This window comes from Saccopteryx leptura, chromosome 3 (genome assembly GCF_036850995.1).
Source record: "Saccopteryx leptura isolate mSacLep1 chromosome 3, mSacLep1_pri_phased_curated, whole genome shotgun sequence".
NCBI classification, from domain to species: Eukaryota; Metazoa; Chordata; class Mammalia; order Chiroptera; family Emballonuridae; genus Saccopteryx; species Saccopteryx leptura.
The window spans coordinates 263,408,482-263,435,269 of record NC_089505.1 but is presented as its reverse complement, the minus strand read 5'-3'; the positions used below and the strand labels follow the sequence as shown (position 1 = coordinate 263,435,269).

The window sequence follows — 26,788 nt, the reverse complement described above, 5'->3', positions numbered from 1 at the left end:
GACTGTGGTAACCTGAGGACCCCAGTACTAAAAAATCTGATTTCTATCCCCAAGGCAGGGTATCTCATCTATGTAAACATCAGTTTTCTAACCCATGAAGTGAGAATAATTATAATCAGTCCCGCCTATGTCACAGGTGATCTTAAGAATCAAATTGGAAAAGAAAATTGATTTGAAGGTGGATTTTTTATTATTCATTTTAGAGAGAAGAGAGAGTGGAGGGGAGGAGGAGCAGGAAGCATCAACTCCCAATGTGCCTTGACCAGACAAGGGCATGGTTTTGAACCGGGGACCTCAGTGTTCCAGTCGATGCTTTATCCACTGCGCCACCACAGGTCAGGCCTGAAAGTGCTTTAAAATTTATAAAGCAACAGACAGATGTGGGGTTTAATTATCTCATCTTTGAAGTCATGATCCTATGAAAATTTTAATAAAGCAAATAAAAATGTTGTTTAACTAGGCCAATTCCTTGGTTACAGTGAAAGGAGGAAAAATAATATTACTGAATGTATTTATTTTGTTACATATTTTGAATTTTGTATATTTTATTAGATTTATATTTACATACAGTATATATAAAATATGTTATAATGTGTGTATAAATTGTCCTTCCTAGGCCACAGGGTAGCTTGTAAACCAATGTCATGCTGATATGTCTCATCATGCCAATCACACTGTTGGGCAGATAAAATGTATTATGCTCACTTTGTTAAAGATGGCACTGCCCACGTGGAGGCCGTCGCCCAGGTGATATTAATGTGTGTTGGGGGCAGGCTGTGGGCAGGCAGGATCGTTGTAGCCTGGGGCTTGGTTTTGGGATTAAGCCTTTCCTACCCTTTTTGATGTGGGGTGGTACAATCCAATCATGCCTCAGAGAAGTGACTGTATTAGAGACTTCCCTATTTTGTATATTGGATTAAAGGTTTTGAATCTACACTATAAAATGGGGGCAGAACGAGAGCTTGCTCTTGGTTCCTGAGATTATCATTAGAGGAGAGAGCAGAGCAGAGAGCAGAGAAAGGCCACATGGAAGAGGCCAGGAGAAGCAGCCAAGATGGCGGAGTGTTGAGTGAGAAGCCAGTTAGTGCAGAGTTTGTGCAGGGAGAAGGAAGGAGATGGGGAACAGAGGTGAATAAGTCTGGTGAGCTAGAAACCTTTGATTCTAGGAGAACTCGGATTAAGTCAGTAGCTTTGTGAGCGCTGAATGTGAGTGGGTTTTGGAGCCCAGTGTGTGTTTTTACTTGCCCGCCGGGTGCAAGCTAGGATTAAAGATGTTGGCCCATCAGTTTTTGGCTCCGTTGTTTCTTTACCGACTGTCCGAATCCAATGCGAACCTGTATGGGCCAGGAGGCTGCTGTGATAGTGGTCGTGGATACTGGCCATACACACACCAAAGTTGTTAGTTGTTCAAAGAATTCAGTGATAACAATGAAGGGCGTCCCACCACAAAATGGTCCAGAGGAATGTTCCTTTCTTCATCTTGCTTCTACCATTATTGCCTGTAAATTTACATAGTCCAGAAACAGTAATTCTATCCACTTTAGGCCTATATTATATTCCAGTGCTTCTAGCTATCCAAAAAAAAGTCAAAATTACATTTTCAGATGAGGAAGAAAAAAAAGGAGGTAAAATTTCCTACCATCTCTACAAGAATGGTGTGCAAACTGAGAGGTTTTAATTATAAAAAGCATTTTGCATATTCCTTTGAAAGCACCTTACAAATACTAGTTCTTGTTTTAGTGCTTCAAAAAACATAAAGAGTAGCAGGTCTGTGGACTCAGACCCGTTGCTGCAGAACTGATGTTTCTTGGCTTTGCCACCCAGGGATCCACCCCTCAGAATCAGAATTGGGCAGGAATCTAACTTGTTGGAAACAGGCACATCTGTGACTAGTTCTGCCTGGTGCCTCTTCCTACGCTGACCCTGCTCAGCTTAAACTGTGGGAAAAGGTGAAAAAAAAGCCCCACTGGTCTTTAGAAGAAGAAAGTTCTGTTTCGGAGGTCCCTTCCCTTGTGATGTGGGAGGAGAGGAAGCCGGGTCGGCAGGTGGGCTGGGACCCACCAAGGCCAGACAGGGTTCCTGACATTCTTGGGAACTTCCTGAGAGCCCTGAGAGGGGAGACACAATCCCTGGAGGGGACAGTCTACCCCTGTAGCTTCAGCCGTGCCCAGGGCCACCCGCCAAGTGAACTGTTTTTATTGTTACCAAATGTCACTCCACCCAAGGCAGGATTTTCAAAGATTCCTTAGATGAATGGGAACTTCTGGTCACTCCTTGTTTTCTAAAGTGTGTTATGACAGGCATTTGATCTGTTTCTCCTTTGTAATTCAGGAAAAATTCCTCAGGGCCTAGTGGGTGACCTTTAACAAAAAGCAGAGGTCATTGTTGTTCCTTCTCAGGCAGTTTCAAGGGTTGATATATTCATTTCCTCACAAATATGTCCACACTTTAGGCTGTTCCAGTAGAAAGAGAAAACTTGTCACTGTTCAGAATATCTCCTTGTTTGATTTCAAGTCCCCCAAATAGGAAGATGGGGTGGGTTGAGATTGGAGTGAGAGGCCTGGCCCTGTGGGAACCACCAGTGGGGTCTGACAGCCCTCACCAGGGCGCTGGCTTGTGTTGGAGTCTTAGGCAAAAGGCAGGCCTGTCTTTATTCAGCGCTCCCCCCACAGCCATCGGGGCCTCTCCCTCCAGCCAGGAAAGAGGACAGGAACATCTGGGCCTGGCATCTGTTCTGGTGCTTGATCCCAATACATTGATGTGTCCAGTCCTGGGTTCTGGTTGACTTTGGGTAAAGGGCTAACCCCACACCACACCAACCCCATCTCAGAGCAAATGCAACAGTCTGGAGACTTCAAGCAGGGAAGCCGGGTGCCCACAGGAATCACACCTGCCATCGCAGTTGTCCGCTTCATGCTTCTAGTAAATTTCAGACATGCCAGTGGTGAGTGAGGGCCGATGCAGCCATGGTGGCATCTCCCGGGAGGATGACATCAGTGCCAGAAACACAGTAGCTTTGCCAGGCAGCTAATCCCACAGCATGGGTGGGCGCAGGAGTGGGCCTGAGCGTGCTCCTGCCTGGGAGCAGCTGCGCGGACGTGGGAAGAGCCAGGCCTCGGGCAGCAGGAAAGGGGGCCTCCGAGTTCCAGCTCTGTCACTTTCCAGCTGTGTGACCTTGAGAGTGTTACTTACCCTTCCAGGGTCATGTTCCTTCATCTGTCAAATGTTAATAATATGGACAGCCACATCAGATGGCGTTAGCGAGGAATAAGTGAGATAATACGTGCGGAATGCTTTGTAAACAAGAACAACCGCTAGCATGGACTGAGAGTGCTGTGTGCCTGGTCCCATTCTGTGAACCTCAAGTCTTAACTAGAATCCCCACCAACCCCTTAAAGTAGGTCACTGTTGTTATACCCATTAAAATGGGAAACAGGTAAGGAAAATGCGGCACTGGGATAGTAAGTAACTTGCCTATGGTAAAACTATCCAAGTGGAATGGAGCTGGTACTCCAACCAGGTTGCCTGACTCCAACTCTGCCCTCTTATCCTGGTGATACTATTCTAATGTGGGAGATATTAAGGTGCATATTCATTTTTGAAGCTTCCTTCCTTCTTAACCTAATATTTGATCAGTTGCTCAGGTCTGTGGAGTCTGTTAGTGTCTCACATTTGTCCTCCTGTTTTTATTCCCTTTGACTCATTGTGGTGGCTTTAAAGCATGGCCTGAAACTTTTTCACCCTTCTAGTGACAGAAGAGTCTGAGCTTGTGACAGATTAGACCACTCAACTAAGGTTGGAGTGATGACATCAGACTTGCAAGGTGAGGTCGTAAAAGACCATTGCTCACTGGGAGAAGTTTGACCTCTCCGAGGCTGCTGTGCAAGGGAGGCTGCATGGAGGCCTCCAACCCACTGTCCTGGCCGAGCCCGACCCTCTTCACCAGGTGCCCGATATGGGAGTAGATAAGTCACCTTGGAAGTGGCTCCTGCCACCCCAGCTCTACCAGTCCCAGCCATTTGAATCATATTCAGTCTTTCCAGGGGAGACCCCCGACTGGGGAGCAGCAATGAGTCCCACTCACTGCATAATAAAATGGTTATTGTTTGGCACTAAATTTGGGGCCATTTATTGTGCTGCAATAGATAGCTGAAACATCATTATGTCCGAAGCCAAACTAATCCCTGCCTCCTACATGCCCCCTCCTATATTTCTGCCTTTCAGTTAATGATATCATAGGTCACCCAATGGGTCAGAAACTTGCATGTTCCATCTCAATTAGTCACCAAGTTTTATTTCTTCCATCTGTTTCCTATTTCCTATTTCCACGGCCTCTGTGTTACTAGTGCAGGAACTTAACACTCCACTCATCTCTAGGAAATGGTCTCCTAACTGACCTGTCTCTCTTGAGCTTCTCACACCTCGTGCATTCTCTGCACTGTTGCTGGAATTGGCTTTGCAGACTCATCTAAGTCTGATCTGTCCCAGCCTTGCTGAAATCCCTCTGCAGGCTCCCCACTGCTGCCAGAAGGACTTACAAGACCTTCACAGTCAGGCAGCTTCTCTGCTGCCAGCCATGCCTCCGGCCCTATGCCCTGGGCGCACATCTGAGATCCTCCCTCCTTCAAGAACAGGCCACGCACATTCTCTGCCTGGACTGCCTGTGCCCTTGTACCTTCCCCAGGTCGGTAACATTTTTTCATTTTTCCAAGGCCTCGCTCAGATAGCATTCTCTGTAGCTCCCCTCCCACCAGCCCCAATCAGAACAAACTGTTCCTTCCTGTACATTCCATTGTTTCCCAGTTTGTGTGTCACTTTTGTTGTTTGTCTCACACTTTGCGTCTGCAGGGCCTACTGTGTAACCTGCTGGGCATGCAATATATTTATATATGTTCAATGCTTCCCAGATTTCCACTGCTGCTGCCCTAATTCACAGAATAATCTTCATTCACCCTAATATAATTTGTCTTCTTAAAATACAGCCCCCAACAGGTCACCTCTCCATCAAACATTTAGGTGGCATCTATGACTTATGCCTATGTCTTGGGCTGAAGGAAATTCAGAGCAGTAGTCAAACAATTGAAGTCACCCAGTAAGTTAGGTAGGTGAGCGTGTTGCCCACCTCTGTGCTGTTTCTGGCTCTCTCTATTCTCGTCTGTATCCAGATGTTCTCCAGCATAGCACTGTTCTGAGTTTCTGAATTTATACTTACAGGGTTATCTTCATAATAGTTTCTTTTTCTTGGACAAAGTCTATTCCTTCATTCCCATAGTCTGTTCTGAGCTCTCCACAGCAAGTCTCAGGAATGCTCATGAGGTCATATATTATTTCTAGGTGTTATATAGCAAGTTCACTCTCCTTATTGCCCACTGCCTCGACAATGGTGTATAAACATCTGAAACAGAAGTATTGTTTCTTGACTCCTTTCCAATCATCTTAACCTGCATCTTACTGTGCAACATGCCTCCTGCAATGCCCCTTTCTTTCTTATACTCAGTACTCTCCGTTGTAACTGGTTTTACAGTTTTATCTGAGCTTCTTCTTCTTCTTTTTTTTTTTTGCACTAATAAATGGAATCCTAAAATGATTAAAAAAAAAGGGAGTCTTTTTTTCTTTTGTCTCATTCTATTAAAAGATATTTCAAGCAACAGCATAGTTTGTTTCCATTTAAAGAACTTTAACATCAACCAGATCACACTTTGACCACTTTAGAGAAATGTTATAATAAACATTTTCCAAAACGTGTGTAGAAAGAGAAAGCGGGGGTAAGCCTTCACTAGAAAGTAGTGGTTACTTTTCCAACACAGAGCACTTGACAGATTTCTAAGTGTCTTCCAATTCTTTTCACATGGCAGGCACAGACAGATTAAGCCGAAATTTTGGCGCCACAGCAAATGAAATACACAGGCCAAGTCAACCTCCCGTGCCCTGTCTCTCACTCTCCGCCTCCCTACACCCCACGGCGCACCTTAGCGGCCACCTTTGCAGCGCACCTTTGCGGCCCACAGAGGGCTCTGTGCGGCATTCTACTCTGCATCTTCGTCCTTCATCCGTAAAAAACATTTATTAATCTTATTGGAAAAAATATCTTCTGTTTTGCTTCCATACATAATTGAAAATCTAGTGAGGTATTAAGTAAGTGCTGGCTATCTTTTTATGACATTGATCAGTCAAATGTTCAAGGCTTTTTTCCCTCCTTAAGGCTTTCCAATTACCTTATCAGCATTTAAAATATCCAAAAGAAGACCTCCCATCACAGAAGCCATGAAGGAACAGATTTGACTTATCTATAAAAGAATGTAAAATATTAACATGGCCAAAATATATAACTTTAATGAAGTTAAAAGATAAACAGAAGAGAAAAATACTTGTAGTGCATAATGAAATAGTAATAGCTCTAATATATAAAGATATTTTTTAAAACTCTACTTAAAGACCTCAGATATTTTTTAAAACTCTACTTAAAGACCTCATACAAATCAGTTAAATAAACTTGACTCAATTGGAAAATGAGCAAAGGGCATGAACAGGCAATTCAAAGAATAAATACAAAAAAAGAAGCAAACAGTGTCAAATAACTGCAAAGTAAGAACAAGATACAAGTTTTTACCTGAGATGGGCCAAAATTTAAGATTGTTCATATTAAATGTTGGTAAGAATGAGGGGAGAAACAGGTACTTTACTATAATGTTACGAGGTATAAATAAGTAGAACTCCCTTAGCAACTCACTACGCTTTGAAGATTCCTAAGGGATGGTATTTACTCTCAAATCTCAAGTTCACTCTGGGCTCTTCTCTTGGCCTTGGAATAGAGATACACGACTTTGAGTTTTGTTCCTGACCCTTTTCCCAACTACTTTGTCTTACTCATTTCCACATATCATATTCCCAATGGAGGTAAATCAAACCTTTGGTGACTGTCATGCGAATAACTCAGCAGTTAGTCACTGGGGCAATGGGCTGGAAGAGCCTGTGCAGGGGTCATACAGAATGAGTTAAAGAAAGCCAGCCAGATACTACACCCAATGCATGACCTGCTATGAATATGTTCACACAGCTCACCAGCCAGGGCTAACACTGTGTGACCACTAGCACGGAGGACCCGGAAGCACAGCAGTCTAGAAAAAGTAAACATTAGCCACTCTTCAAGGCTTCTGTCAGCTGGGCACTGTAACCATAAGAAATTAGACTTGGTCCTCCCTGAGGGCAAAGATGCTACCTTCCAGTATCACTGGGAAGCCCACACAAGAGTCTGTGCACCACAGTTTTGTGAATGACAGATTGTTTTTCTGATGTAAGACATCTTTCCTACTCACCTTACTAATGTTCCAACATACTTTCTGTTTTTCTGATTTCTATTCTCCTGGACAAGTCTCTGTTGAGTGGATACAGAAGATATTCATTAGTCCTGTGGACTGTGTATTTCCTTACATAGGGCACACTCATCACAACATCTGCATAGATACTGCCCAGTAGTTTCTTGGTAAAAGTTTAAAACCCAGCTCTCCTGGAGAAACTATGCCCCAGTTTGTAATGTTTACTGATTTCTGTAGTATAGCTATGACTCCCATGGCAATTTCAAAATACCAAAACAATGTCACTGACTGCCAGTTGGTGAAAGACATACACAATAGTATTCCATTATATAGTACTTCCTACCACAAGAGCAGAGGTAATATTAAAGTGCAATAAAATAACTAGGAAGTGATGAGTTGTATGTATGACATTTCTTTTTAATATAATTTATTTAATCATAGATTTATATAATTTAATTTCTAATAATAGCTGGGTTTAAAAACAGGTTCACAAAATTCCTGAAAATTTAACAACTAGCTCTTGTAAACCAATACAAGCTGGGTCCAGCACTCCCCTCACACTTACCACACTGCAAGATATTATGGATAGTCTTTTTCCTGGAAAAATCTCAGTCATTATTTCCTTAACGGAAACCCAGATCTCCCTATGTTTTGGACAATAAATATGTCTGTATAGAGACAGGAGGTGTCTGTGTTGATGCATTTGTCGGTTCATACCTCCTTGGGCTTTGGTGCTGGACAGGGCAGTAGACAAGGAAAGGTCTCAATATTAAAACCAAATAGATCACTGACTGCTGTGTGTCAATGTGCAATTTAATTAACCTTTGCGTCTTAATTTAATGTTTTCTATTACAGATTACATAATAATATTACCTGTGAGATTGTTGTAAAAAGAAAGAGACAAAACAGTTCGAGAATATACAGTGTGTCTGTAAAGTCATGGTGCGCTTTTGACCGGTCACAGGAAAGCAACAAAAGATGATAGAAATGTGAAATCTGCACCAAATAAAAGGAAAACTCTCCCAGTTTCATACCTATTCAGTGCAGTTCGATGTGGGCTCACACACAGATTTTTTAGGGCTCCTCAGGTAGCTATCCCGTATAGCCTCTACAGACTCGTCACTAACTGATGGCCTACCAGAACGGGGTTTCTCCACCAAACTGCCGGTTTCCTTCAACTGCTTATCCCACCGAGTAATGTTATTCCTATGTGGTGGCGCTTCGTTATACATGCGCCGATATTCATGTTGCACTTTGGTCACAGCTTTGAATTTAGTGAGCCACAGAACACACTGAACTTTCCTCTGTACCGTCCACATCTCGACTGGCATGGCCGTGGGCTGCTCCACTGTATACACAGTGTTACATCATCTGCACATGCACACATGCTGCCACATCATCCTACAGAAACTGGGAGGGTTTTCCTTTTATTTGGTGCAGATTTCACATTTCTATCATCTTTTGTTGCTTTCCTGTGGTCAAAAGTGCACCATGACTTTACGGACACACTGTACTTAAGCTCAGAGCAGGTGTGAGGTTGAAAGATTGACATAAAACACTGGGTGCATAATGAGAGCTTAACACATATCACCACCTTTTCCCCCAAAAAAACGTCCCGGCAGAGCCCCCGGTAATTCACTGGAGCTCTTTAGAGAGGCCTGCAGGACTCGGAAGGCTGAACCCCTCACTCCTTTTCTTTTTTTACCTGATTTGGTAACCAGACTGGGAGAAACACTGACTTTATCGTCTGCTGCCTAGCAACAGTCTGTAGTTTGATCCTGCCAATTAGAGTTGCTATTGTGGGGCAGAAGCTGCTAGACATAGAACTATCCTGGTTTTGTGATGATAATACTCCTCCGAGCCCTCAAGATTGGAGCACTGCTCCTTCCTGGGAAAAAATCTCAGCCTCAGACAGCTTTGCTGCTGCACCAGCTTAACCCAAGGTGAGCTTGAAAGGAGTTTGTCAAGTTGTAAATAGGTAAAAACTATGTATTGCAGCAATTTGAATTCTTCCCTAATTGCTTAGTCAAATCACATGCTTTGCACAGGTTAATGGATTTTTTTAAGAATATCAGAAATTTGTTTTAAAATATATTAGGGAAAACACACTGGTGAAATTACAAAAAAAAAAAAAAAAAGTCTGGAAAAGAAGAAATACAGAAGCGGCCAGCTTTTCCAGGAAATAGAGCATATTACGATTAACAATAAAGTACAAGGTACTGGTTTGAACAGCAAGAAAACTTAGCAACATGTCTAAAAACAGACTGGAGGATATGTAACAATTCACAAAACAGTAAATAAAAAAGTATTCAAAGAAGGAGGAAAGCTGAATGCCCTTCCTTTGCTCTCTCTGTTCAAAGTAAAGCCCCTTTTGAAATCTCAGCCCAGTTTCCCGAAGGCTCCAGTAAACCTTTATGGATTCGCAGCTCCTGAATTCCTACAGCTACTGAACTTGTTATCAATATGGCTTGGTTGTCCTCTCCTCTCATTCTGTATTGTTGTACTTTGTAGAGATTCAAATAGTCATATTTAACATTTGTTTTTGAGTGCAGAAAATGTACTGTACTCTGTTGTAACTTCATGTAACAGGCAATTCAATTCATGAATGAATAAATGAACCAAAGAACCAACAAATGAATGAACAACTATGGATTTGGGCAAAGTACAATTTCTGTGGCCCTCAGTGTCCTCATTTGGCCTTTCACAAAGAAATTACATTGATTCGAATTAAAAACGAGGCTTTTGCTGTAAATGGGGCTTATTGGTGTCAGGCCACTGGGACTGACATCTCTGGACGTGATCTGGCTGTTCCTAACAACCCCTCCTCGTCCACTCAGAAAAGCGAATAGCCAGGAAAGGACTGCTGGTATTCACTTAAGACCTTTCCCTTTGATTTCTATTTCTTCTCTAGTTCCTATCTCTTCTAGGACAGTGTTTACCAATGAGTGGTTGTGTGATCACCTCATCGGATCATTAGTGGCCCTAATTAAATATGCAGATTCCTGGGCCTCATTTATAAGCTACTGGAGCAGAGATTCTTGGGGGTGAGGCCAGGCCTGCATCTCCCAGTGACTCTTATGTACTCTATTTGAGACTCTCACTTAGAAGAGAGGAAAGAGAAATAAATGCATAGTGTGCCTCCCATATGCCAGGTACTTGTGTTTAGTCTCACAACACCACTAAAGGTAGATTTTATTATTTTCTTTCAGTGGCAAGTCTCAGACATTAGCATATTAATGAGAAAAATTGCCAAAGGCCCCACAATGAGTTAGAACTAAGGCTGGCTTTCAAAGCAAATCTGCCTGAGTCATGTCCTCAGTTCTTTCCGTGACAATACACTGCCTACCCCACTACAACCCAGACCATCTTCCATTTGCATGCATTTGAGACCCTGGTTCCAGCTAATACTTTCTATATTGATCCAAAACGACCCCTGAGATGCTACTCTTACTTGCCATGAGAACTTAAGTCTCAAAAAGCAACTCAGCTTAGTTTCAATCCTCAGCATTGTTGATACACTCTGGCCATAGCTTAGAGACGTACAATACAATTCAGATCATCAGGTCATTGCTAGGTCCTAAACCGAGCGCTAGAATCTGAAAGAAACATTGACAGGCTGCTTTCACTAGGCCATGGGACAATGTAAGAAGACGCTCTTGGCAAAGTGGGAGCACCGCAGGAGGAAGAGAGTAATCTCGTCAAGCCTGCCTTAAACTGTAGGCAGCCTCTAAAACTGCCCCAAGTATGGAATCCCCTTTCCTTGAGTGTGGTCAGGATTTAATGTCTTATTTCTAATGAAAAGAACACTGCAGAAGTGATGATATGTTACTTCTGAGATTAGGTTATAAAAAGACTGTTGCTTCTATCTGGTGTATTAAAACAGCAGAAGGAGGAAGAAAAATGATGTCCAGGTTTTTGGACTGAATGCCTGGATAGATGTGGTGTCATTTACTACTAAGATGCTGAAGATTAGATTAAAATAGTTTAAGAAGGAATATGTACTTACTCTTGATTTTGGATTTGAATGTGAAGTTTGAGATCTCCAGTGTCTGCTAAGCAGGTCATATTTAGGTGTGGAGCTCAAAAAAGAAGTTTGGGCTTCAGGATAAATTTGGGAGTTTTCAGAAGGAAAAAAAAAAGCTCCTGGGCCCTGGCCTGTTGGCTCAGTGGTAGAGCGTCGGCCTGGCATGCGGGGGACCCGGGTTCGATTCCTGGCCAGGGCACATAGGAGAAGCGCCCATTTGCTTCTCCACCGCCCCCCCTCCTTCCTCTCTGTCTCTCTCTTCCCCTCCCGCAGCCAAGGCTCCATTGGAGCAAAGATGGCCCGGGCGCTGGGGATGGCTCCTTGGCCTCTGCCTCAGGCGCTAGAGTGGCTCTGGTCACGGCAGAGCAACGCCCCGGAGGGGCAGAGCATCGCCCCCTGGTGGGCAGAGCGTCGCCCCTGGTGGGCCTGCCGGGTGGATCCCGGTTGGGCGCATGCGGGAGTCTGTCTGACTGTCTCTCCCCGTTTCCAGCTTCAGAATAATTTTAATTAAAAAAAAAAAAAAAAAAAAAACTCCTGGAAATTCTCATCCACTGCAGGTTAGTATAGGGGCATTATGTGCTTACCCTCTCTTCCAACTACAGTGTTATGTACAGTAGGTATGGGTCCTCGCACCTGCCCTGACACACATGGTTGGCCCCATGCCGTATGGGGTGATCACCCATATAGACACCCTGCCATGGGAACGTGGGCACAGACAGCGTAGCTCGTTTCTTTCTTTCCTTTTTAGATATTGTCATAACAGGGTTTCTTTGGTGATGTCTTTTTTAGTCTCCTTGTTTCCCTGACTACAGGTTGAGAATGATGAAAAGCTTCAGGGAGCTGTTTAAGTAGATCTTTCTCCACTGAGCTCGGTGGCTGAATGACTGTATTCCTAGCCCTGATTCAAAGTCTATTGTATTAAATGTATCATTCATCTACTTGCAATTGAATTTCAGAACCTGTTTGCATAAAACATCTCCCTGCCCTAGACTTTAACGTCCTCTTTACTTCATCAAGCTCAAGCTCCTCTCCTGCTCTCTTGGGCTGGTGTTGCCCCAACCCTCTGCCACCTCGGCTCCGGACCCAGGTGATATTCCTGACCTCTAGGCCTTTGTTCATGCTGGTTCATGTGTGATATTCCAGTCCAATTCCTAACTAGCTGCCTTCTGTAATTTTGAGCAAGTTTTTAAAAACTCTGTAGGCCTGTTTGTTCATTTAAAAAGGCTCCATTGACCAGAGTCACTATTTACTGCCCTAAGTATTTTTTTTTAATTTTTTTAATTTTTCCGAAGTTAGAAGCAGGGAGGCAGTCAGACAGACTCCCGTATGTGCCCGGCCGGATCCACCTGGCATGCCCACCAGAGGGCGATGCTCTGCCCATCTGGGGCGTTGCTCTGCTGCAGTCAGAGCCATTCTAGCACCTGAGGCAGAGGGCATGGAGCTGTCCTCAGAGCCTGGGCCAACTTTTTGCTCCAATGGAGCCTTGACTTCAGGAGGGGAAGAGAGAGATAGAGAGGAAGAAAAGGAGTAAGGGTGGAGAAGCAATGGGCACTTCTCCTCTGTGCCCTGACTGGGAATCAAACCCAGGATTTCTACATGCCGGGCCGATGCTCTGCTGCTGAGCCAACCAGCCAGGGCTTGCCCTGAGTATTTTATGCATGCTCTTTCAAATCCTCCTAACATGCATGGAAAGGGATATTACTATTCCCATTGTACAGATGAAAAAATTAAAACTGAGAGAGGCTAAATAAATTGCCCAAAGGTGCACAGCTAGCGAGGAGCAACGAAGGAATTAGAACCTGTAAAAGGAAAACTTGTTTTCCTCTACTTCTCTGTTCGCTTCTGTGACAGATATGTGGTTTTCCCCCCCACACCCCCCAATCTCCATCACCAGCTGGGCATCCTGCAGTGGGGTCCAGTTCTGAATAGCATTCAGCTCCCACAAGTTAAGGGCTCTGTTCCACAGGACTGCCCCCTCACTTCGGGTGCCAGTGGCACCTCCCCGGTTGTCACCTACACTTCTGGCTGACTGGTTATAAATCAGAGTTCTCATGACTTCCTCCTTGGGCTCAATAATTTGCTAGAATTGCTCATGGAACGTAGACAGACACTTACTTACATTTTCCAGCTTATTATATTATAAAGGATATAAACAGCCTGATGAAGAGATACACAACACAAAGTCCCAAAAGGTCCCAAGCACAGGAGTTTTTGTCCCCATGTGCACCACCCTCCTGGTTCATGGATGTGAGCACCAACCAGGAAGCTCGCTGGACCCCATACCATACAGACTTTTATGGAGGCTTCATCATGGAGGCATGATTACTGATTAACTCAACCTCTAGTCCCTCCCCCCATGCCGGAGGTTGCAAAGAGCAGGGCTTGAAAGTTCCAACCCTCTAATCACATGGTTGATTCCTGTGGCAACCAACTCCCACAGATCCTTAGGGTCTTTCCAAAAGTCACCTCATTAAAATCAAGCCATGTGTGGTTGACAGGAGTTTCTTACAAATAACCAAAGATACTCCTTTCACCTTTATCTGCTCTTATCACCTAGGAAATTCCAAGGATTTCAGGAGCTGTGTGTTCAATATGTATTTGGTCCTCAAATTCTTTGATAATCCTCCTTTCAAGAATTGGAGCTTAATTCCTCTCCCCCCGAGTGTGGGTTGGACATAGTGATTCTCTTCTAATGAGCAAACATAACAGGAGAGGCAGCATGTGACTTCTGAGACTAAATCATAACGGGCATTAGAGCTTCCTCCTTGCTCTTCCTCTCTTGGGGCCCCGGCTGTGGGGGGAGCCAGCGGCCATACTGTAAGAACACTCAAACAGCCCAATGGAGAGGTCCACGTGGCAAGAATCTGAGGCCTCCTGCCGACAGCCAGCAAAGGAGTGAGACCTTCTGCCAAAAGCCATGTGAATGAGCTGTCTTAGAAGAGGATGCTTTGATCTCATTCAAGTCTTCAAATCCTGCAGCCCAGCCAACTCTTGATGGCAGTCTCATGAGAGACCCAAAGCTAGAACCACCCAGCTAAGCTGCACTAGAATTCCTGAACCACAGAAACTGAGTTGTTTTATGCTTCTAAATTTGGGCAGTTTGTTACACAACAATAGATAACTAATATATAAACCTAGTTATAAAATACCCCAAGTGCTATTTCACACATACTCTTTTTTTTATGTATCTTGAAGTGAATGATTCTGAAGCTCTCAAAGGCCATAAGAAGATGGAATGAGCCAGGATCCCTGTGTCATGTGGATGTCCAAGTGCCCCCTAGGAAACCATCCCCATTGTGTTAAACCACAGGCTTAGGGCATGTTTACTATAGTAGCTGGCATGACTCTTTAACTGTACCCTCCTTTCTATGTCTCATAGCATTTATTGTACTTTACCACATAAGATATAATCATTTGCATACATGTCTTTTTTTTTCATTCTAGTCTTCAAGTTGCTTTTTTTAAGTAAACATCAAATGAATAATTAGAATATTCTTGGCCTTTGCCAGAATATCTCAAATAATTCTCACAATAACCCTATAAAGTTGATTCTATTATTTTTCTGCGCTTTTTTTAATTTTTATTTTATTTATTTATTTATTTTTTATTTTTCTGAAGCTGGAAATGGGGAGAGATAGTCAGACTCCTGCATGCACCCGACCAGGATCCACCCGGCACGCCCACCAGGGGCGATGTTCTGCACACCAGGGGGCGATGCTCTGCCCCTCCGGGGCGTCGCTCTGCCGCGACCAGAGCCACTCTAGCGCCTGGGGCAGTGGCCAAGTAGCCATCCCCAGCGCCTGGGCCATCTTTGCTCCAATGGAGCCTTGGCTGCGGGAAAGAAAGAGAGAGACAGAGAGGAAGGAGGGGGGGGTGGAGAAGCAAATGGGCACTTCTCCTATGTGCCCTGGCCGGGAATCAAACCTGGGTCCCCCACACGCCAGGCCGACGCTCTACCGCTGAGCCAACCGGCCAGGGCCATTTTTCTGCTTTTTCAGATGTGAAATCTGAGGCTGAGAGAGATTAAGTGACTTGCTCAAGATCACATAGCCCAGAAGAAGTAAAGCGGACATGTGTTCAGATTGGCAAACTCGAGCTCTTAGCCACTCTGCTCTGCTCCCTCCTGTGATCCCTGCATCTCACATGGCACCCAGCAACATCTCTTGCATACAGTTGTTATCTAATTAATGTCTGTGACTACATGACTAAGTGAATGAATAAGTGGTAATATGTTAAGAGGGGGAATGGCATGAAAGTTCACAAATAATCAAGAAACACTCTGTTATCCTGAAATATTTTTTTTCTCATACAAATGCCCCTTTTTTACTTGTCTGCATCTGAACTTTAGGGTGGTAGTGGCTAGGACTTATAAAGAGATTCATTCATGCTTAGAGAATTCTTCATGCTGTCTACATTTGCAGAAAAAGAGCTGTAAGTACTTTAAGACATCAAATAATTTCAGGACTTTCCTGAGGAGCCAGCTCATTAAGAGAAGCTGCTGAAATCTACAGGCACCTTTTTGAAGGAGAGGACAGTGACTGTTGTCCCGATGGTGCCCATTTTGCCAGAAACCTGCGTCCATTCACAGGGCCTGGCCAGGAACCTCAGCAGCAGGACAAAAGCTGATTGTTCTCTCCAGAACAACACGATAAAGCAGTGAAAGAGTGGGTGCCCTGTGTGCTGAGGGAAAAAGGCATTAAATGAGCCCCTGGCACCGCCACAACAGGTCAGCCTTGACAAAGATGGAGACAGAACTTCCTGCCAAAAGAATGGTCTCGGCGAGCCTGCCCTCTGAGTGAAATCTCTATCAGATTTACACTAAAAACAGCTAGCTACGTTTCCAAACTATGCAGCCCAGGGCACCATGGGAAAAAGAAGGCTATCCCTTCCTAGGGAGGGTAGATAAGTAATGAATAGTCTCAAGCTCTTTTGATGAAAGCCAAGCCCCCAGTCCTCCTTTCTGGTTTATTCAGAATTGGCATTCACTTCGAGTCACTACCCTGTCTCCACCTGAAGTTCGCACCTGTGTTTCTCTCAGCTCTCCCAAAGGAACGCATCAGCTTTCCATACTGAAAACCTGTTTTCTGAAATGGAAAAAGCTTTGGGGAGTGGAAGGGGGATTGGAGCAGAAGGAGGGAGATGTTTGTTGTCCGTTTTTCGCTTCTTGTGTTAATTCTTTACCATGGGTACTTATTGATTTTGTTTTTATAATGTTAAGAGTTAATCACAGGGAGGATTATGACCATTTGGGCCTACATTTTTCTATTATTGTTTCAAAAGAAATCAAATATTATTTTTTGTATGTTATTTTAACTACAAATCTCTGTCCTAAAACAACTTATTGTTCCCATAAACAAAGCCTTGCTTTTCCGAGAAAACTGCATTCAGTGTGTGTTCCCTGAACAGAATATTATAGAACACTCTCACTGAACAGAAGTGTGTGTTCCCCGAACAGAGTATTATAGAGCACTCTCACTGAACAGAAGTGTGTGTTCCCTGAACAGAATATTATAGAACACTCTCACTGAACAGAATATTATAGAACACTCTCACTGAAGAGAAGTGTGTGTTCCCCGAACAGAATATTATAGAACACTCTCACTGAACAGAATATTATAGAACACTCTCACTGAACAGAATATTATAGAACACTCTCACTGAACAGAAGTGTGTGTTCCCTGAACAGAATATTATAGAACACTCTCACTGAACAGAATATTATAGAACACTCTCACTGAACAGAAGTGTGTGTTCCCTGAACAGAATATTATAGAACACTCTCACTGAACAGAATATTATAGAACACTCTCACTGAACAGGAGGAAAAGGGGGTTGTTGAGGGTGTTTGTAATTTTAGTATTGCTTAATGCATTATATAACCGTATATCACTCTTTTACATAGATCCATGGTTTTTTATTGTCATGACTTGGGTGGGCGTGGGGGTCCTGGTGGCATCTGGCTGCTAATTATGCTACAGGGCAGTTCCCACAACAAAGAATTAGCTAGTCCGGCCTGACCTGTGGTGGCACAGTGGATAAAGCATCGATCTGGAAATGCTGAAGTTGCCGGTTCGAAACCCTGGGCTTGCCTGGTCAAGGCACATATGGGAGTTGATGCTTCCAGCTCCTCCCCCCCTTCTCTCTCTCTGACTCTTCTCTCTCTCTCTCTCTCTCTCTCTCTCTCCTTCTCCTCTCTAAAATGAATAAATAAAATATTTAAAAAAAAAGAATTAGCTAGTCCAATATGCCAATAGTACCCAAGTTAAGAAACTCTGATATAGGTATGATGATTCCATTGTAAATATATAGAAATTCACCCTGAATTTCCCTGAAATTCACGGAATAACTGATTAAACTGGGGACAGGGGAGAATCATATTTTAATTGCTTGGATGACACACCTAGTGTGAGGTTGAAATTGGCCAGATTTGGGAGCAGCTGCTTGTGTTCATTCTTCCTAAACACACAAGGAACTCAATAAATGCTTCAACATAGAATTGACTCTTCTATTCTTTGCTCTTTGGTTTAACAAATATATGTTGGATCTCTGCTATGCTATCAGATGGACACAGTTTGTAAGAGAAATCATTCTTCAACTATGAGCACATCTGTCCTCAATAAAAAAGAGAAGTACCCAGGCCATGAATATTACCATATTTCAGCCAGGAAGTGTCTTTGGAAAGTTGAAATGAAATGCGAATGAAACTAAAATGTTTAGATAGCCTTTATATTAAAGTTGCATACAATTAATTTCCAGCCTGATCGATTTTGTTTTTAAAGTCATTGTAAATAAACTCCTATTCCTTTGGAAAAGCCAGGTCCTCCTAGGGTATCAATTCAGGGGGCTACAGGAGGCAAAATAAACCAAGTAAGAACTTGGGCCCAGGACATAGCTGGCAAGAGCTTCTGATACTTTCACTTTATATTTCTGACTGGTCCCCACCCTAGCCACTTGTCTCTGGAACTTCCCTCCACAGCTAGAATAGCCGGAAGGACATGAGTGTGTAGTCCCAGGGGCTGGACTTGGCTTTTCATTTTGAATGGAGTCATTAGGAAAGTTCCAGAACTACCCCTCCCTAAGCAATCATGAATCCACGCTTAATTCTTCCTCATTAAAGTAAGCCTCATAAAAATATTCTCCTTTAAACTTAAAGAAACCCCAGAAGGATGACTTCTCTCAGAAGTTATAATAGTCATGACATTATTGATCCATGAACTTTGAATTAGTGCCTAAGAACACAAAAGGAACCCCCGTACTTATTCACAAGTCTCTGTGGAATTTCCCCATTCCAATGAAAGCAAGTTACACTTTAAAAAAAAGTTAACAAGAGCACCTTTTCCAACCACCAATGTAACCAATTGATAAGCTTTTTAAAATTATAATTCAATAAAAAAAATTTCTAATAAAAAAATGCAGCTACAAAGTAGAAAGATGAGAAAGATATATTTGTAAAAATGATATTGTACTTGTAATTCTCTCCAATTTTTAATTGCCTTCAAGTAAAACTTTAAATTGGAAGAGCAGCATTGACGTCAACTCAACTGAGCCAAAATCAAAGCTGAGCCAAGGTTAGCAGGCCCCACTGAGTGGAGGTCAGAGCAGGTCCAGCTTGACCTCCCTGCTGGGCTGGAGTCTTAGTAGGATTCTAGTCCAACCCTGCTGTGTCTGCTCCTGGTTGACCCTTTCTCCCACCCTCAATGGTGCTTTTTGCTTAGAGCCCACCTCCAGTTCTATAGGTGACCAAATCACTGGTCAGAACTCACAGCCTACTGAGGGTACAGTATGTACTGATCTGGCCTGGAAATAGACCAGATCATTTGGGGCCACAGCAATGCATGCTGGGTCCTGGACCAGCCAAGGAGTCCCAGATCAATCCCACAGCTATTCATATCCAAGGGCTTTGAACAGAACAAAAAAATTATGAGAATGCAGCAAACCATCTGCCTGACTGCATTCAGCCCTGGGTCAGTCACAATAGGTGTTCAGAACCCCTGGTCCTATGTAATCAATCAAAAACAGACAACTTCCACTAAGAACTAAAAACCTGGACAGGCTGTCTGGCTCTACATCATGCCTTATGTCACTTCGGAACTATGGAACGAGTTAAACCTCAGCATGCTCCTTGACTTTAACTCATTCCAGTTTCTTAAACGAGAACAAAGACAACAGAAGTTATCCATCAGCAGCACAATATGCTCCAGACCGAAATAAGCACTGTATTTTCACCCTTAACTCAGAATTTCCTTTCAATTATAGCTTTAACACAAATACTGTTTTTGTTAAATGATGGCACACATGTCTCTTTTTGTTTACTTATGATGTGTTGGCCAGTGTCTGTCCTCAGTGCTCTATAAACACGAGTGTATTGATGTGTGTACATATATGTGTACTTATCACAAATAGTACAAAGAATGGGGTTGCACAGATTCCAACAAGGCATGCACTCTTTTCAAGTTTTATTTGTGACAGTATTTTTAATAATTTTTTTTCTTTTTTGCTAAAGCAATACGTGCCCATTTTAAGACAGTAAAGGAAGTTTTGTAAAGAAATAGTGAATACTCTTGTCCCCTTCCAGATCCCGCCTCCTGAGGTACACCCTGTCCTACAGGGAGGGGTAAGTATAATACTTCTGAAGGGAGTGCTGTAAAAAGGTTTTTAAAAAAAACCCAAATCTCAAAGCAAACAAGTTGCATGAGATAAAGAAAAACATTTTTTCAAGAAAAGAGAAAGTTAAAAAGTGGAACACAAGATAAAGGAAAAGGCTCACAGAAGAGGCTAAAAAGCATAGCTGTCATTGAAATTTTAAATTCACACTGTTGAGGTGCGAGTGGTGAACAACAAAGCATAAGACAACATAGACCGGGTAGTTGGGTAGAAGGGACAACGTGAAATTTCAGGCCTTCTATAACTGATCAGTGAGTTTCTAATAGTAAAACAGAGATAGAGAGCAACTAGTGGTTTTCAGCAGACATTTCCTTTGAAGAGTTTAGTCACATGCCCTCTTGAAAATAGTCCAGTTACCCCAAGGGTTCATGTACCCCAAGGGTCCCTGGGATTGCATTTGAACAGTCTGCCAATGCAAATGGGAAATCTGGAAACAGTTTGTCCTCTGAGACCCAGCATCTTCCAAGAACTTCTGTTCTCCCTGTGATGTATGCAGGAGACATTTGGCCCCGCCTCCAGAAAGACTTCAAAGCCCAGGGAAGCTCCCAGATGCCCTGAGAATGGGATCTAGGAAGGTCAGTGCTAATGGAGTCCTTTGTGGAACTAAAATGCAGTACCACAGGCTCTGACTGAATAGCTCAGTTGGTTAGAGCATCTTCCTCATACACCAAGGTTACAGGTTCCATCCCTGGTCAGGGAACATATAAGAAACAACCAATGGATGCACAAGTAAGTGGAACAACAAATCGATGTTTCTCTCTCTCCCTCTCTAAAATCAATCAATAAATTTAATTTTTTTTTAAATGCAGCACAATATAGTGGAGAAGAGTCTGGGTAGACAGATTAACTGGAAAATAAAGAAGGGAGTAATCAGCACAGAAATATACTGCATATTCTCTAGGGTCACCATTGCAACCCTCAGAAAAAGGAAGGCTTCAGGCTCCAGGGACCACTCTTCCAGCTGCAGAAATGTCACAGACTGAGCATCTTTGTCTTCCAAGGAGATCAAAACAAAGATCAAATAATGGAGGGGGTGGAAAGGAGGAATACAGACTTCTTACTTAGCCAGTTGACCCTAACGCTGCATGTGATTTGAAAGCTTTGTTGTATCACATAGTACTCAGTTTCTTGGTCTTTTAAAAATACATGTGTTAATTCTTATTTCATATATTCATAAAGAACTCTTAACCTCTCCCCATAGCTAATTAATAATTCCTAATCCTCAGGAGTTTTGACTTAAAGTTCAAAGTGTTGGAAATAATCATGGGACGTGATTAAGAGGGTGTTTGTCTAAAGCAATGGTTCGGCAGCCTGGCTGTACAGTAGAATCACCTGGAGAGTTTTAAATTTTTAGTTGATACCTAAAACCCAGCCTCAGAAATTCTGATTTCATTGTTCTGGGCCGGGGTAAGACCAGATTATCCATATTATTTTTTTTTTAAGTTCCCAGGTGATTTGAATGTGCAGTAGCCGCGAAAGGTCTATGATCATTGGGATCCTGATCCCTTCCTTAAATAACCACCCCTTTCTAGGTGCACAAAGAAAACAAAACAGGTACCCTTTTATCAGGAGCTGTGGCCCCCCATCTCACTGCAGCATTATAGTCAGCTAGGCTGGACCTAACAAAGAATGCGTTCACATGCCTCTCAATAGCTAAAACCAAAGCCAAATGAAAAGTTAGCTCTTCCTCTCCATCCCCAACTCCAAGCCGAAGCCTCAGTTGTTACCACTCCAACAAGAAGGGCAGCCACATGGTCATATTTGCAACTCATATTTTCAACCAAGAAAGAATGAATATCCCAAGACAGAAGGAAATACAAATCAATAAGAAAAAAAGCAACTCAATGGAAAGGATATAAACAGTTAATAAAAAGGAAGCCTTTAAAGACCAATAGAAATACAAAAAAGATCCCCAACTTCTCCAGCGATCAGGAAGATGTCAATTATAATCACAAATGAGATAGAGACCATTTCACACTTACCAGAAAGATTAAAATCCAAGTTTGGTAATACCAAGAGTTAGAAAGGATGTTGAGCAACAAGTACTCTGAAATATTACAGATGGGGTGCAAATTTGCACAACCACTTAGAAAGGACAACTTTGCAATATCTTCTAATGTAGAAGGTGTACATACCCTTCAAGGACTCTATTTCACCTTCAGGTATTTGCCGCTCAGACTGCTACAGAAGGAGATATATACAGGGTGTCCATTGCAGCATTATTTGTAACATGAATAGGCTGGAAGGGTTAATATCCTCCAACAGTGGAACAGATCATTGTGGTTTCATCATCATACAATGAAATACATAGTAACTCAGTTAAAACGCATAAAAAACAACAGCTACATATTCCAACACAGATTAATCTAAAACATAATGTTGAATGAAAAATGCAAGTTACAAAAGTCATTTTCAGTATAAGTTTTATATAAAGTACAAACAAATATGTAGAATAAATATAAAAACATGAGCAGGAAAAATGCACATGAACAATAAGAAAAGTTAGCCTGACCTGTGGTGGCGCAGTGGATAAAGTGTCGACCTGGAACTCTGAGGTCGCTGGTTCAAAACCCTGCACTTGTCTGGTCAAGGCACGTATGGGAGTTGATCCTTCCTGTTCCTCCCCCCTTCTCTTTCTCTCTCTCTATCTCTCCTCTCTAAAAAATGAATAAAAATAAAGATAATTTTAAAAAAAACAATAAAAAAAGTTATTACTTTTGGGAAGTGGTAACATCTCGGTTGAGATTGGAGAGGCATTTCAACTGCAACTAAAATGTTGACTTCCTTCCTTCCTCCCTCTCCTTCCTTTCTTCCTTCCTCCCTCCCTTCCTTCCTTCCTTCCTTTCTATCTTCCTAGCTTCCTTCCTTCCTTCCTTCCTTCCTTCCTTCCTTCCTTCCTTCCTTCCTTCCTTCCTTCCTTCCTTCCTTCCTTCCTTCCTTCTTTCCTTCCTTTCTGTTGTTTTTTATCTGAAGCACATGTGCCCAAATATTAACAATTTAAAAACCTGAGCATAGGTCAATGTGTGCTGTTATTTTTTTATCTTTATCTTATTGTACATCTGAAATACTAATTAACTTTTTAAAAACTTTTTAAGAGAAAATAAAAGGAGCCATGAGCATCTTCTTCAGTAGGTGCTTTGGTGTGTCTGTTCTCTTGCTGTAACACTGAGATGGCAAACAGCTGTGGTGGAGAAGCCTGCCACTGGCTACCAGGACCCACTTGCTGAGGGGGCAGGGCCTTCAGGGTCCCAGGTGATCTGTCCACAGCCATCAGTTACATCAGGCTCCTGTAGCCTCATCAATGTGTGTTCAATAACTCCACTTTGGAACGTGGGAAATAGTTCATCTGACTTTCAGAGTAACACCCAAACCCTGGAGTGAAGGAATCTCTTTACTTACATAATTGGTGTTTTATGTGGGATAACTGTTTGAGTTATATTTAACCTACATTTGATGTATTTCAAATGCTCTGGCCCCTATAAAAGATCAGGCTATGAGTCATTCACAAGCAAGTCAAGGGGAGATTGGAAGCAGCTGGGGAACCAGCGCTGAGGGGCATCTGATGGACGAGGAAACTGAGAGCAGAGAGGCGGTGGGCTTGTCAAAGCCGGCAGCTTCGTCATTGCTGGAGCCACGGCCCTGGTCGCTGGGATCCGTGCCTAGTGCTCATGACCCCAGGCGGCCAAGGTACTCCTTTGTATGGACAGATGAAACGTCCTCAGGGGAGAAAACTGAGAGAAGTTGAAGCTTTTTTGCCTCTTTTTCTCTCTATGGTGTTGTTTTATCTTTACACTTAAAAATTACAGAAATGAAGCTATTATACGTTTAGGAAACCAGTTTATTTGAGGAGCCTCAACTTAAAGAAGGAAATATAAGAAAATGACTATGTTTTTAATCACCGCTTTCATCCATGTCTTGTCAAAAAATCATCCTTTCCATCATTTAGTGTCATTGTAAGCAGGTCTGATGTCTCTTAGGTAACGTTTAGATAATAAAATTTGTCCAAACAAATCTCATAAGGGATTCAAAGCTCTTCTCTCCTTCTCCAGAGTAGGCTTGGAGTGTGGGGGTGGGGTGGGTGGGGGCCTGGCTCTGCCAGCCACCTTGATGCTCAGGAAGTTGTGAGAGGCTTTGAGAGGTACAGGGGAGGCTTAAGAAATCTGCTCTGTGGCTAGTGATCCTTTGTTAGGGATGGGGTTCACCTGCATCATACTGTTTTGTTGTGATTCTCTCTGAAAATGGAGGCCTCTGTTAATTTCAGAACCACTCAGAGCCCATATAGTATCTGGCCAATTAAAAACAGGTGCCCCCAGGGAACATTCTGGTGTAGTGAGAATGTTTTATACCTTGTTCTGCTCTCCCGTAAGGCATCGACAGGAATAGTCCAGGCTCTTCACTTAAGACCTCAAGGCCAAGGGCAGGCACCGCAGGGAGCAGACTGTTGAACACCGGCTACACACGCATGGGTCGTCCAAGCATACAGGGGCACCAGGACACCCTCCCTGACTCCATGTAGCTGCCAGGAAGAGGTTGAGTTGCTCACAGACACAGTTAAGGCCTTGCTTTTACCCTGAGAGGATTCTGTTTTATTTTATTAAACTAAGACACCATGGAGTCCCGGTGAATGATTTATCAGTAACTGCATCAATGTTCTTTAGAGGGGAACTGGGGAAAGGAAAAGGAACAATGGGCCTCACCCATCCAGGTGGTGATGTCCAAAGGTAAGGGAGGAAGAAGCTTTCAAAGCACTCATTCAAATAGCTTTTTAGTTTTAGGAAGGAAGGAAAAGAGTGGAGGGAAGAAAAAACATACCTGTTCTAATCAAAGAACTCCTTTTAAAGAAAGAGGGTCACCAGAAAGTTACCTCTGGAGACAGTGTGTTCCCCTTTTCTGACCACATCCATTCCCTACAGCCTTTACCTATTCCCTGACTCTCTATTAAAAATCTTTTCTATTGAGAATAAAGGAAGCAGTGCAGTTACAAATGTTGACCATTCATAAACCTTACATAAAGGCAACACATTTTTTAAAAAAATCAAAATATGCTTATTATTTTAGTCTCATATACTACTTTAGATTTGGTTTAATTAAAAATCTTGACTCTTTATTGGACAAAACTCTCACCTTAAGTACTAAAATATTATGCTACTGCCTAGATATAATAAACCTGGTTTTTAAAAATTGATAATTGTGTTCCAAAACAAAAGGTCTGACATGCAATGACATTCTGTCTTGCTTATATGTTAAGGCATCCTGGACTTTGGTGCCTTGATACATTTGTGTTTTTGATTTTACATAAGCCAAAGGGGCCGTATTTTAAACCTTATGTGGAGGAGTTTAGAATTTACGTTTTCAGCAGGAAAATATACCTGTGGCCCCTGTCTCACTTAACGAAGGCTTTGGGTAGTGGTTCTGTCTGCAGCTGACCTGTGTTTCCCTCCATGCCCAGGGAACTGGGAACATTCTAACCCTAAAAGGCCCTTAAAGAGGGCCATTCATACCAAATGGCAGGTTTGTTTGGCTCTTTGGACCTTGTAAGAAACCTTTCATTTCAGATGAAACCTAATATATCTTAATTCCTTTCCATTTACAGACCTTAAATGGAAGTAGTTACAAGGCTCCATTTGTTGTGAGCTTTTATTTAAAATTCTATTTTTAGTATCAAAATTTTAAACTTTAGAAGGGTGGCCATATATATCTTGGGATAGAAATTGATTTGAACTATATTGATATTGAAATAATCCATGGAATATTTTGATTAAGCACTACAATCTATGTATTAATGTTATTTCAACGTTTTTACGTTGCTGAGATGTTCAAGAATTGATATATGTTCTGTGCTCTGAAGATGTTTTGGTTTACATTGATCAGAAGTTACAGAACTGCCTTGGCTGGATAGCTCAGTAGGTTAGAGCATTGCCCAGATATGCCAAAGTTGTGGGTTCAATCCCTGGTCAGGGCACATACAAGAATCAAACAATGCCAACCTGGCCAGATAGCTCGGTTGGTTGGAGCATTGTCCTGGTACGCAAAGGTTGAGGATTTGATTTCCGATCAGGGCACACACGGGAACAGGCTGATGTTCCTGTCTCTCTCCCTTTCTCTCTCTCTCAAAATCAATAAGTTAAAATAATAATGAAAAAAATCAAACAATGCCTTTTCATTTTGTTGATGGTTTCCTTTGCTGTGCAAAAAAACAAACAAACAACTTTTCAGTTTGATGTAGTCCCATTTGTTTATCTTTTTTTCTCTTGTTTTCCTTACCTGAGGAGATAGATCTGAAAAAATGAGCATCTGAAACCAGTATAATTATGTTAATTAGTGTCACCCCAATAAAATTCCATTTAAAAAAGAATCAATGATTGCATACATAAGTGGAACAACAAATTGATCTCCCCCCCTTCCTCTCCCTCTCCAAAATCAATAAATAAGCAGATTTTTTAAAAAGAAGCTACAGAACTGGCAAACTGCATGCTTACACCTAGTAAATGTAGAGCGCTAGCTTCTGTCAGACACCGAAAATAACATTCTGAGGGGAATGTAGGCTATCCAGGGAGAGATTTTTATTTCTCTATGTGGTCAACAAGATGCCTATCTTTTCACCAATTAAAGCATTTATTTATTTTTTACCTCTTAGTTAAAACTTTCATAGCATTAATTTCCCCTTCAAATGTGCAGTCATTATTTATATTTTATGTAATTCATGTTAATTAAAATTCCTCTTCCCTTAAAATATTATTATAAAAACCCAAAATATAACGAGTCCTGGCTTTCTGTTCAAGTT

General features: G+C 42.4%; 1 protein-coding gene across 1 annotated transcript in view; it reads left to right on the top strand.

Annotated features, from left to right (window-relative positions):
• The window catches only part of C3H2orf73 (chromosome 3 C2orf73 homolog), a 66,485-nt gene extending 51,012 nt beyond the window's left edge, over positions 1-15,473 (top strand). The window contains exon 5 of the mRNA XM_066372386.1: positions 15,339-15,473. Coding sequence (XP_066228483.1) covers positions 15,339-15,344 — 6 coding nt within the window. The 3' untranslated portion in view covers positions 15,345-15,473. The remainder of the gene's footprint in view (positions 1-15,338) is intronic.
• Positions 15,474-26,788: the final 11,315 nt, after the last annotated feature.